At 40.9% G+C, this 13,995-nt stretch overlaps 1 protein-coding gene across 1 annotated transcript in view; it reads right to left on the bottom strand.

Annotated features, from left to right (window-relative positions):
- The window catches only part of RILP (Rab interacting lysosomal protein), a 63,969-nt gene that overhangs the window by 21,088 nt on the left and 28,886 nt on the right, over positions 1-13,995 (bottom strand). The window contains exons 2-3 of the mRNA XM_073616633.1: positions 12,602-12,725; positions 7,521-7,642 (exon numbers count right to left, since the gene is read on the bottom strand). Of these exons, the coding sequence (XP_073472734.1) occupies positions 7,521-7,642; positions 12,602-12,725 (246 nt within the window). The remainder of the gene's footprint in view (positions 1-7,520; positions 7,643-12,601; positions 12,726-13,995) is intronic.

The following is a 13,995-nucleotide window of genomic DNA, read 5'->3' as shown; positions in this document are numbered from 1 at the left end:
AATTGTTGCAATGTGGACAGATTCTCCCACCTGAGCTGTGGATTTCTGCAGCGCCTCCAGAGTTACTATGGGCCTTTTGGCTGCTTCTCTGATTAATGCTTTCCTTGCCCAACCTGTCAGTTTAGGTGGACGGCCATGTCTTGGTAGGTTTGCAGTTGTGCCATACCCTTTCCATTTTTGGATGTTGGCTTGAACATTGCTCCGTGAGACGTTCAAAGCATGGGATATTTTTTTAAAACCTAAGCTAACCCTGCTTTAAACTTCTCCACAACTTTATCCCTGACCTGTCTGGTGTGTTCCTTGGCCTTCGGGATACTGTTTGTTCACTAAGGTTCTCTAACAAACCTCTGAGGGCTTCATAGAACAGCTGTATTTATACTGAGATTAAGGGTGGACTCTAGTTACTAATTAGGCAACTTATGAAGGCAATTGGTTACACTAGATTTTAGTTAAGGGTATCAGAGTATAGAGGGCCGAATACAAATGCACGCTACACTTTTCACATATTTGTAAAAAATTTTGAAAATCTTTTTAAAATATATTTACATTTTTTGGCTGTAACGTGATGAGAAAATGTTGAAATATATATATTATATATATATATATATATATATATATATATATATATATATATATATATATATATATATATATATATATATATATATATATATATATATATATATATATATATATATACACATACACACACATATACATACACATACATACACATACACACACACACATATACATATATACATATACACACACATATACATATACACACACACATACACATCACTTTAAGCTGGGGACACATGATCCAAATATCAGTCGGTTCAGCGGGAACCAGCTGACAATATGTACATCTGCCTGTCCGACAGAAGCCAGTCTCATGCCTGGCTTCTGTCAAATGGGCATGCTGGGGAAGAAAAAAAACAGGCCATTGGCTGCCAGCGCTGATCAGTGTTCTGGCGGGAGGGCAGTCCCCCTATCAGAACACAATAGCACAGCGTGGAAGATTGACACACTAACATTGCTTAGTTAGTATGGCGACCTCTCTGCTTTTTTTTGTTCAGCCCGCTGGGTTGAATGAAAAGTAAAAAAAAATATATTTTAAAATGAAAAAAATTCAGCAGCTACAAATACTGTAGTTGCTAACTTTTAATATAAGGACACTAACCCGCCCATGGATCCAGCGTCGTCCTCACCCGAGCCAACTTTTCAATCGTCTTCGGGTCCAGGTGCCGACATCTTGACTAAGGGAAACCGGCAGTGAAGCCTTGCAGCTTTATAAACGACTTCCAACTGCGCATGCACTTATGAATAGTCATGCAGTCTTCTGGGACCTGTGATGTGTCCCAAAAGGCTGCAGGTAAATAAGTAACGGAACTCCTGCTCAGATCGCCGCTGCGATCAGACTGGAAGTGGGGGAGCGGGTACCTGTCAAAATCAGGTACACCGCCCCCCCAAAATGTCCAATGTAAAGAAGGAAGAGCAGAAGTGAAGTTCTGCTTTAATGTGTGCACCAGGCTTTAGATGTGAGGACTACATTAGTTTTATTCTATTTTTTTATTTGCACCTTGTGATCCTGCCAATAAGTCTGCTTTTCAACAGAATACGCGGTCCTGCAGATAGAATAGTTATAACCATTTTACAACAATCAGCTTTTAGTTACAATATGTAAAAAATGTATCCCAAAAGGAAAATAAAAAACTGTTGCTGTAACTGCTTATTAAGTATTAGCTGCAGTCTGGCTTCAATTTGTTAGTGTATCTAAATCTGCTAGTACATCCAACACTCCCTTCTCTCCAGACTGACAATGTTGCTATCCGAAAAGGTCTGTGTTGCTCCTCCATCCAGAGTGTAGGCACTCAAATACAGAAGGTGAACCCAAGGGAAGAAAGCCTAAGAAAGGAAAACGAATGCAACCAACGCATATGATTGGTAAACTGCAATAGATTACATTTTTGGGTTTTGAATACTGGTTTAAGAAAGGTCCAAGTAAGAGGATGAAACATGTTTGTCATGTGTTTTGGATACCAATAAATTACTCAGCTTTACAGAAGGAGTAGTGGCAATCATGGACATCTGGCATTAAAGCATTGAAAGGTGATTCTTGATCTACAGATCGGAGGAAAATTTGTACTTATTCTAATGAGGTAAGGAGAAACACTGTGGGAATATAGCAAATCAGCTCAAAATGTTTAAAACACAACTTTGTCACCTTCAAAAATTGTTAAGCCGAGTGTTTCAAGTCATCAGTGGGTACCCACAGTTATGGTGTCCACAATCCAGCCAATGTTGGTTGCACTGTCTGAAAATCATGTACTGTATGTCTGTAGTTAGCTAAAACTGAATATATCTAACTTGACACACTCAACAACTGAAGAATGGGACATTATTAAAATATGCTATCCACTTATTTAAACATATGGCACAAAAAGCATTTGTAATGAGGCTAGTTTTTTTAACTGGAAAAAAACAAACACACCAAATAAAATAGCTACATAAAAACTGATCTACTGTCCATATTATGCAGAGGAATAAAATCATGTTGTGACATGACAGTTAGAGGGAATTTCACAGCTGTGGAAAAGGTACTTTCCCATAAATTAGTCATGTGTGTATTACAGAACTATTGTTGCAGTCAATGTTCATCTATCACCTTGAAAATCATATGTAAACAGCAATAAGCTTCTGATTATGTGACCTCAGGGCCAAAATCAATGTCCCAACAGGCGTGACTTTACTTTCAAACAGGTACAGTCACTAGTTATCAGTTTTACATACATTGTTAGAGGATAATGTAATATATAGTATAAATAAAGCAAACGGTCTTTATGGATTCTGGAGTGAGTTGTTTGACTATATAATATATATATATATATATATATATATATATATATATATATATATATATATATATATATATATATATATATATATATATATATATTAATAATAAATAATAATAATAAAAAAGGAGAAGGAGGAAGAGAAAATAGAATCTAATAATGAAACGTAACAGAATAAAAAAAAATTCCCCCAAATCATTATAGTTTTCTATCAAAAGTTTTTATTTTTTTAATTTTTTTTAAGCCTTTTCTTGGAACGACTACATATAAAAAGCCAACGATTCCCTTTTCTTTTCTCAGATTGCATAGTAATGCTTTTTAAACCTTTTGTTGCCAATGACATGCCCCACACATCATGGCTTTGAAAAAGGGTCATGTTAAAAATACAGACAGCTCCTATAATGTAGAAGTGATTTAGGCCTCTGTATAGCCACCTGATCGCTTAAAATTTTTGTCTGATCTGCTGGGTTAGAGGGTAGGAGAGGGCAAAGTGAACACATTCCCAAAGGTAATACATATGCGGACTTGTCAGCCACCTTGTGATAGAAAAAGTTTATTGAATAAGAAAAAAAATATATATCTGGGGGGGGGTGGGGGGAATTGTCCCAAAATTAGATGCTATTGGACTAGTATCTATCAATTGGCATACACACTCCAGGCCTTCTTAAATCTCTAAAAGGTGCTCCTATGCACCTGCCTCCCGCCACCAGAGCTCCCCTCTCAGCCCGCTCTCTTTTGAACATGGCGTGGCTGTGTGAGGCTCTGCCCACACAGCGACATCATTCATTTACATAGATCTGAATAAAACAAAAGTACAAGTCCCAGTCACAACTTTGGCAGACAAACGTGTAGTAACAATGAACTGCAAGCGTGCTGATCAGCATGCTTGTAGTTCATTCAAACTGCCTACAGCTCAGGTACTGTCTGCCTATACAGAGGTACACAGCCAGAGGGCGGACCACAAATCTTCTGCTTTCTAATGGAGTCTAATCATTCGCATACCTTCGCGAACATTGGAAACCTCATACAGAACACATTCGGACTCCTTCAAATAACTCACTTACTTCGCACGCTCCTTGAAAATATGTCAATGGATACAACCTGGTCGATTCCATTCAAAAGGTGCCAAAATTCCCCTCATGCTAGTAGCTTGATCTCCCTTTTATACTCAGCCCTATTCTCCTTCCCACAAGACCCTAAACCATAATATGTTCTCAACTGGGGGCATGACCTGGGGGAGGAGCTCGACATTCTGAATGGAACAAAATCTGGTTGCCTGCTGCTGCCACAAGCTCCACAAACATACTAGCATAGTCGAATGCCCATAAAGCAATGTTTAGATGGTGTATGACCCCAGAACGAGTAGTTAAATTCACACCTTCAGCTTCGCCTTTTTGCTTCCATGAATGTAATACCTAGGGCATCATCCACCACACCTGGTGGCAGTGTCTATAGGTCCAACAGCTTGGATATGGGTATATAACTTAATTTGTTCTGTCCCTAATGCCGATTTACTTTGCAACCCCTGGGAGGTATTGCTTCATAGGCCCATTTCTAACCTTACGAGTTTACAGGAAATTGATCTTCTTTATGTTCCAAGCCACTCGCCAAAGTATAGTAAGAACGTGGCACCAATCAACTTTGAATTTCATGGAAGTGAAACAGCGGAAAATGGGCATTATGGTCCACAAGAAGCTCACCTCTATATTGAAATCACATGCATATGAAATTCCTCAAAATATGCTCTCCTTGGCTAAATTACTACCAATATCTCAATCTTGTTGTCCATCAAAGACAAGAGAGAGATCAAGTTGCTCGATAGAGCGATCCCTGGCCAGGTCCTCACTAACTCCACATTTCCTCCCACCTCCCTAGCCTTCTCACCCTCCTATGCTTGTCTCTTAGCATTCTCCATCTCTCTCACCTTCTCTTTTAGCCATTGCAGCACCATCAGTTTTTTTTTTGTATTGTTTCCAGTAGCCTGGATACACAGGCATTGGGCGAGTTGTTTTTTTCCCCTCCTGCCCATCCACCCACTTACCCACGCTTGATATCTAAATACAGTTTGCCAACCATATCCAGGTTTTAATTAGCTTTTTAGTGATACCTTCAGCCCTCTTGTGAAATGCTGAATTTCACTTTGCAATTACTTGACCTTGATTTCCTTGTTTAACCTAGAAATTGTGACACAGAAATACAGTGCAAACAAGGCTATATAAAAAACACAAAAATGAATGGGAATCTATAGCACAAAAAAAAAAAAAATAAATAAAAATAAAAATCTGATGGGCCATAACAGCTTTGGATAGGTCTTAGCTATCCAAAGTATAAAAAAGAAAAAGGAAAAAAAAAAACACATCTAGATTTACTTTATTCTACAGGTTCTAAGGTTTTAAGTAATTTACGTAATTGTCAAGTCTAAAATGCTTGTTTTAACATTATTTGCTTAAAAAAAAAAAAAAAAAATAATAATAAAATGCTCTGGTAGCAAAGGGGTAATACAAGTTGGTGCATGCAAAGGCTTTTACACCATTGCCTCTTCTACAATGAATTCTTTGACACAGAAGTATAGTTTTCCTTGTCTCTTTGGTCTCTGCCTAGACCTTATAACACACCCTGCTCAGATGTTTTACATAGTATACAATGAATTGAGATTTCTCATATCAAATCATCTTCAGTCATGTGAAGTGAGACCAACAGTCCAACCATGTAAGAATTCCTATGGTGGAAAAACAATCAGTATCCTTATGAAACCATGAGACAGGAAGTTAATGTTTGCAAGAAGAATATTTCTGTTCGTACGCAAAAAAAGTGAAAGCGATAAGAAAACCAGTCTGGCATGTGACTTGTTATGACACTGAATTCTCTAAAAGGTGATTTTTATGGTCTTCCTACAGTAACCCCCTCCCTTCTACTTGCAGTAACACACGCACACGGGATTGTCCAGATATCAAGACTAACTTCCTCAAGTGTACTTTCTTACAGTCTCCTTCCTTCTCTGGCTCTGCTACTAGCTAGCCTGGCTTACGCATTGGTTTTTAAATTATGCAATACTGAACAGGCTGCCAATTTTAGTCAAATCCTGCACAAGTTTTTTCTGACAGCCCAATATTATAATGCTATAATGGGCTTAAATGAAGAATTGGGACATTAGATTGTGAGTGGTACTAAAAAAGCATTTTTTTTATTTTAGGATGCACTGCAGAATATGATGCCATTCTAACCCAATACTTATGTATTTTTAACTTACCTTTGAAAAAAAAAAAGGGGGGGAAGGAGGAGGACCTAAGATTTGAAGTAAAGCCCAAATGAATTGAGAGATGTTGTACCAACAACCTCCATTTTTCTAGTCTTACCTCCGCTTTCCTGTTACATCAGTTGTGTAGGGAGTGCGACTATCACTATGCAGTTTAATAGACAGCAGTGTTAGACCCAGAGAAACAAACCTCCTCCACTTCTCTGCAGCAGAAGTGTGTGAAGACACTTGTGCAGAGGGGTGGGGCCATTACTCAGCTCTGCAGGTATAGAGCAATGCAGTGCAAGGAATCAGCCTTTTTACCATCAGAAAAGTGTATTTTAAAAAGGTATTTTCTATCACAACTTAGCCACAATTTATGACGTGCGGGGTACAGGACGCAAGATAAAAAGAAATAAAGACAACCCTGGACAGCAGCATTGTTAACCTGGGGAAAAGGGTAGTCTTAGACTAACAGATTTATATGGAAATTAAAGCTGAACTCTAGCTAACACTTTATAAGCAGTTACAGCAACAGTTCTTGTCCCTTTTGGGATAAAGGTTTTACATGAATAAAAGCTGGCCATGGTAAGCACTCCTGCCAGTGATAAATGGTTTGTCTCAACCCTCTGACATTTTTGCTTGACAGCATGGTTTGTTAAAGTTGAAAGAAAGAAAAAAAAAAAAAAAAAAAAAAAAAAAACTGTCAGGATTACCAGGTGAAAATAAAAAAGGAAACAAGCCCAAAAAAAAGAAGAAGATTAATGCAGCCACCACATCTATGGCCTGTAAGTTGCAATGCATTACATTTCTGCTTTTGGGTTTAGGTACACTTATTTACAACACAGTTATTGCTATGAGCGCCCCAAGTTGTATTGGCATTACCTGTTCAGACGTTAAACAGCATTGTCTTCTCTTTAACAAACCATAGCAATATATAGATAATTGCACTTCAGCAGCTTAGTGCTGACAAACTCAGTCAAGACATTTTTGATTTGGTCAGAACTCATGAATGCGTAGAGTAATTGTGTTATTAAAAAGGAACCTGTCAGAAAATGGATGACTTATTTTAAGGGGCTGGCTCTGGGATTGTCACCATTATCCTTGCTTTACACTGAATGACTAAGCATCTTAGCAAAAATAAAAATACAAATATGAATATGTCCATTGCATACGAATTGGATCCAACACAAAATAGTAAATAGGTTACCAATGTCAGGTAACATGGCAGTTGGCTATGCATTTGGTGTTTTATGATCTCAGGTAAAGCCTCTTTGCATTGTGTGAACTAGACATAGCTTAACAGATAAGCTTATTTAATGCTGGAAGCTGTTCCAGCTTTGTAATAAATATGAAAAAAAAGACAGATTTTCCAGGATAATAATAATAATAATAATAATAGAGACTTAGGGTAACGGACTTACAGCTTCTGTGTCTTTGTTCCTCTGATGGTTCTCACGTGTGAGCGACCGAATCTCGTCTCTTTGTCTGTCCACCACAACCTTTAACTTCAGCATCAGATCCCGTTCCTCCCTTGCCGCACATTCTTAACACAAATGTAATTCCATTAGAACATCATTTTTCTACATCTCAGAATTCACAAAGGTGCACTGAAAATAGATCTCTGACTACCTAAACCAAAGTAAGCATCTCAGATTTACTAGGATGGCCACATGTGGCCTGTCTGTGACAATAGTTTAGTCTATGTGTACGTTTAGACCAGGTATACATGTGCAATGGGAGCTTATTACAGAGAAACTGTCAGTAGTGGGCTGGTAAAACCATACAAGTATTTTAAAGTGTAACCGTTTCAGGTTTTAAGATCCGATTCCCGCAGTGTGTAGGCACACCACTTCAGTTTATTTCCATAACTCTAGGAGCCCCAAATCTCAAAGCGCCATTTTGAAAATTAGAATCAGAGCTCAGAATATAAAGTTCTGACATGGCCCTTCCTCGGCCATACTGGTTAGTAAATGATACGCGTGACCCAACTGACCAACGGAGAAGTGTGGAAGTTGATCTGACCTTCTGAACTCCCGGGACAATCTAAAAACAAACTGAAGCTGCACGCCTACAGAAAGGATGGCGATACGGAGTCCAGGAGAAAAAGTAAAACATCTTTAAAAAGAGTTAGTTCACCTTTATAGAAAAAATGTAAACGAGAACACTGGACATCCTGCCCACCTCCCCGATGCCCAATATACTTACCTGCAGGGTTGATGAACTGTCAGAACCCCCATAGCGGGTCCAGCAGTCTGGAAATTTGAAATCCCCACTTTTGTCCATGCAGTGGCCTCTATTGTGATGACAAAAGCACTGCACGGAGAAGAAGAGCGGGGTATTTCAAATACCCAGACCGCTGGACTGTTGCGTGGGTGCTGAAAGCTTAGCAACTCCAAGCAGGAGTACAGCGGGGACTGGTGAGCAGGTGGGGAGGGTGACCACTGTTAGTTCACCTTTACATTTTTTCTGTAAAAGGTGAATACTTACAGTAAAGCAGCGTTCCACCCAAAATTGAATTTCCACTTTAAGTGATGTGACCCCCTGACATGCCACATTTGGCATGTCATTTTTCTGAGGGGGAGCGGATACTCAGTTTTTATGGGCACCCAGCTCCCACTTCCTCCCTGGGCTCTGCGGCGCTGAAAGGAAGTTCACCTCTCCCCCCCCCTCCAGCAATCTTCTGGGACACGTTACAGGTCCCAGTAGATTGCCTGACCATTCGCAGCACGCAGCACGCGCCCGGCTGTGAAGCCACAGCTGGGCGCCCACAGTTAGAGTGTCGGCACCCTGGAAAGGAGCGGGGCTTCGTACCCCCGCATCGCTGGATCGTGGGACAGGCGAGTGTCCGATTATTAAAAGTCAGCAGCTACACTTTTTGTAGCTGCTGACTTAAATGGGTGGCACTCTGCTTTAAAAGTAGCCACAGAATTGTTTTAACTTCTTTCCTCAGAATAGTATTAGGATAGGGACAGAAATTAAAAAACTTCATGCAACAATATATTAGATACTAAATGTTTTTCACAAGTTGACATTTCATTAAAAACGGGTTATAACTACATCAGGATGGCTTTCAAAATTTTACTTGCTTGCTGTTCCATATTTTACAAAAAAAGTTTAACCCTTTAGCGCCAACTGTACGCACATATGCGGCCTTGGCTTTAAGGGGTTATACCCGGATGATGCATGCATCACCCTGGTACCGATTTTTAGAGCGGGCAGTCGGATTTTTAGGGATAACTACTAATGCGGCTAAAAGCCGCTCGGCTGTTATCCCAGAGGAGCGGGAGAGGACATTCTCCCCCTCCTGCAGCCGCTCTTCCCGGGCTTCTTGACCCACCGGGAGACCTGAGACACGATCCGGCACTTTCTCCGGCTAGAGCGAGACTAGAAGGAAGCCAGAAATGGCTTCATTCCAGTCTCCTTTGTGTAAACGAAAGGCGAGACGTCACTTCTGGTTTACTCGGCTGGCAATGGCGCCGTTTTCATAAAAAAATAAAATTACAGTATTCAGAATCACATTTTTTTGGCTGAAAATCTGAATCTGAATACTTTGAAGTGCAAAAGGAGGGATTTGGGGTCTTTTAGACACCCCGATCCCTCCATAAAGAGTACATGTCACCACCTATTACTGTCACAATGTCGCACTGTTTACATTCCTTGTGACAGCAATAAAAGTGATCACTTTTTTTTTTTTTTTTTTTTTTAAGTGACAATGTAAAAAAATAAAAAAAAAAAAAAAAATTTTTTTTTCTTATTTTTAAATAAAAAAGCGCCCCCCTTCCCTGCAAGCTCGCGCAGTAAAGAAAACGCACATGCAAGTTGCGCCCGCATATGTAAATGGTGTTCAAATCATCAGGTATCACCGCGATCGTCAGAGCGACAGCAATAATTCTAGCACTAGACCTCCTCTGTAACTCTAAACTGGTAACTGTTTTTTTTTTTTTTTTTTTAAAAAGCGTCACCTATGGAGATTTTTAGGCACCGTAGTTTGTCACCATTCCACGAGTGTGTGCAATTTCAAAGCATGACATGTTAGGTATCTATTTACTCTGCGTAACATCATTTTGTTTTTTTTTTTAATTCATGAAAGTGTTTTTTTTCCTAAAAAAAAAAAAAAAATTGCATTTGACAGACTGCTGCGCAAATACATAAAATATGTTTGGGGGTTCTTAGTAATTTTTTTAGCAAAAAATACGGATTTGAACTTGTAAGCAATAAATGTGAGAAATGGGTTTTAGGTATGAAAGGGTTAAAAACGATACTTAAAACAGCTGATTGACTGTTTGGGTACTCCAGCAGTCACAGGTGCTGTAGCTGAAAAGAGGGGGGGGGGGGGGGGGGGGACCTTCCACAGATGTTGCAGCTGCGGGAATTGAAGCGGTGGAGATTCCTCCATCCACACTAAAAGGGAGAATCGCCTGATCAACTGGCTAGTATTACTGGCCAACAGGTAGGTGCTGGAGGTGTCACTGTATGCTCTCAAATTAATGTATTCTTTCTGACCTGTGTACTACAAGCTGAACTTGTACTAAAAATTTAATAATAATAATAATAATAATAATAATAATAATTCCACACAGACTACAGAAGGTCTTAAAGATTTGCTTTAGTTAGTGCCGGTTCACACTACAGAGACTTGGGATCCAACTTGTAAGTCCTCAAGTTGCTGGACATAAGAAATGCCATAGAAGCAGGGCTTTTTTTCCCCAGCAGGAACTAGGGGGAACTCCGTTCCACCACCTCTGGCTCAGGTCTTCTGCTCCCTGCTCACCACTATTACTTGGTAATACTGAAGTCCAGCTTCTGCGTTTACAAGTGATAGCTTATCTCCCAGTAGCTCCCACAGGTCAGATCTCCTGTGCAGATCCCATTAAGTGCCGGACAGGGACAAGGGAGATACAGAACAGGTGCCCAGGGTTCAGTGCAGTCATGGGCAGGAGAGGGTGTGTGGTAGGCCGCACCCTCTGTGGTCTCCATTTTTTCCCTGGTGACCAGTTGTTGATGCTCCTACTGCATAATCTCCCTTGCAAGTAACTGTAGTATAGTATGCTGGGAGGTACTACAGCTGGATAGGTGTTTCAGCTTAAATTGCAACAAAGGTAAGATATATGACAGATGGTGGAGCTTTTAAGGAGGGGGAAGAAAATGAGGGCAGGGGGGGGGGGGGGGTTGCATGCAGAGGGAAGAGCTACTATTTGATGCCATTTGGCAAGTGTAAGAGTGTGGTGGGTGTGGTTGAGTTCCTGCACCTATTCTCTGAGAAAAAAAGCCCTGCATAGACGTAAATGAGAGCCGCCTTAATGTACACTACTGAAGTTGCTCCAACTTCAGAAAAGGTTCCTGTACTACTTCAAGGCGACTTCCAGGCAACTTGTACCCATAGATTTCAATGGAAGTTGCTTCCAAGTCGGATTTCTAGCTATATTGAAGCGACTTTACAGGAAAAAGAAAATAATTTACCCAGGTACTTCCCATGTTTACCCAGGCAACCCCCTCCCCTCCCACAGAGCTGATTCTGTGATTGGCCACAGACAGTGTTGCCAACCTACCAGATTGAAATTTACTGACATGGCACCCAAAATTTACTGGCACCGCCACATTTTTACTGGCAGTTCAAAAATTACAGTTTTAATTATAGATTCCAGTATTTAGGCTACAAATAAGTACATTATGCAATTAGCATTGTGATTTAAGGTAAATATTAAGGCAAAAAGCATATATTTCTAATTTTATTTTCAATATAGTAAGCAAGTAGCTCAGGTACAGGACTCAGGAGGGCAAGAAATTAGAATGAGTGATGCACACATGAAATTGACTCTCACAGCGATACTGACAGCAGTGTGCTGCAGCACAGATCACTGTCATGACACGTCCCCTCCTGAGTCACAGTGACAGTCTCTCTCCATGCCAGGTGGTCCCTTCAGTCCCCTCCAGTCCAAACAGCACTGACAGTCCCGCTCCTGGCTTGCCTTAATCCCATCCTGCAGACCTACACACTCTGCTCCGGGCGCTCCGTTCCTTTGCACCATAACATCACACGTCATGCTCAGACACACATCACACGTCATGCTCAGACACACATCACACGTCATGCTCAGACACACATCACATGTCATGCTCAGACACACATCACACGTCATGCTCAGACACACATCACACGTCATGCTCAGACACTGCCTCTACCAGACCCGCCCCCTGCCGGCACCCCCTGAACACACTGTAGCAGGCACTTGGATGGTCTCGGACAGCTCCAGGCCCTAGCTGCACATGCGCAGTTCCGAGCCGAGCGTCAAAGCCATATTTTTTACTGGCAACCTTTTCCTCTTACTGGCTTTTACTGGCAGGAGAAAAGTGCCCATTTTTTTTGGCTGCCAGTAAAAATACTGACAGTTGGCAACACTGGCTGTAAGTCGGTTTTCCCCTGTGTGAACCGGCACTTAGAATATTTGCAGCACACAGTAGAAATGCAGCATTATGACAAGGGTTGCAGAATCATTCCTACCTCCCTGGGATTTGGTCTCAGTCAGTTGACCCAGGAGCTTCTGATTTTCCTCAGTGAGATGGGACAACTGGTTCTGAAGATCATGTTCTTTCCTCTGAGCCTCCAACAGCTTCTGCTCCAGATCCTGTGTAACAATACAAGTGAAACAGATTAATTGATAGTTTACTACAGAATTGATATGCTTAATTATTGATACAAGCACCAGCTGTTTGCTATCAAAATCCCACCAATCCCATAAAAGACAAGCATTATGCACAGGGGACCCTCATTGCCTTTTATTTTCTCCCTCAACGTGATTTGCAAAGTTACTGCCATATTTAGAAGTATTTGTCTAATTTTCGCCTTTATCCTTATTCAAGTGGCAGTCCAGTCTGAGTTCACACTGATACGACTGTATCCTACTTTGCTCTGCAACATCAGTCCTACATGAACAGGATACTACTTTGATCCGACTTTGTGCTAGCAGGAGTTGTCCTTTGACCAATCAAAACAAAACCAGTGTGACAAAATTCCTTTTACTGCTGCTGTAATCACCATGTCGGATGTCACAAGTCGGATGGTTAGGACAAGGATCCTACTTTAACCTGACTTCAATGATATTCAGTAGGACCAAAGTAGTGCAGGAACCTTTTTCAAAGTCGGTCTGACTTGTGTCAGACCAGTTAAGACAGCTCTCATAGGAAACCATTGATTTACAAACGTCATGTGACATGTGCTTCCAAAGTAAGAGCATATGTTGTATCAGTGTGAACCCAGCCTAAATCTAATCTTAAACCTATTCTCACACCCATTCATACTAAGTTGCCTGTAGAGGAAAGCTGTGTATATTTGCTTATTCCCTGGGTGCTTCAATTTGGTCACATGATCGGCTCCCAGCGCTGGCTTCAGGGTAGAGAAGGGACAGCCAGCAACAAATGCCCCATAGTAAGCCTATGAGTGATGTGTGAAATAAAAAAAAAAAAAAAAAAAAAAAAAAAGGGAAGAAGGAGGAGTATACGCAACACACAGCCATTAATGTCTAAATCGCTGGCAACAAGAGTGAGTACACCCCTAAGTGAAAAAGTCCAAATTTGGCCCAAAATGTCAATATTTTGTGTGGCCACCATTATTTTCCAGCACTGCCTTAACCCTCTTGGGAATACAGTTCACCAGAGCTCACAGGTTGCCACTGGAGTCCTCTTCCACTCCTCCATGACGACAAAGAGCTGGTGGATGTTAGAGATCTTGCGCTCCTCCACCTTCCATTTGAGGATGCCCCACAGATGCTCAATATGATTTAGGTCTGGAGACCATCACCTTAACCACTGCCTTGCTAAAGAAGCTGAGGGTAGTCTTTGAGGTGTGTTTGGGGCCGTTATGTTGGAATATTGCCCTGCGGCTCAGTCTCCGAAGGG

This window comes from Aquarana catesbeiana, linkage group LG02 (assembly GCF_042186555.1).
Source record: "Aquarana catesbeiana isolate 2022-GZ linkage group LG02, ASM4218655v1, whole genome shotgun sequence".
Classification (NCBI taxonomy): Eukaryota; Metazoa; Chordata; class Amphibia; order Anura; family Ranidae; genus Aquarana; species Aquarana catesbeiana.
Note: the sequence above shows the minus strand (reverse complement) of the source record. Positions and strands in the feature narration are given on the sequence as shown.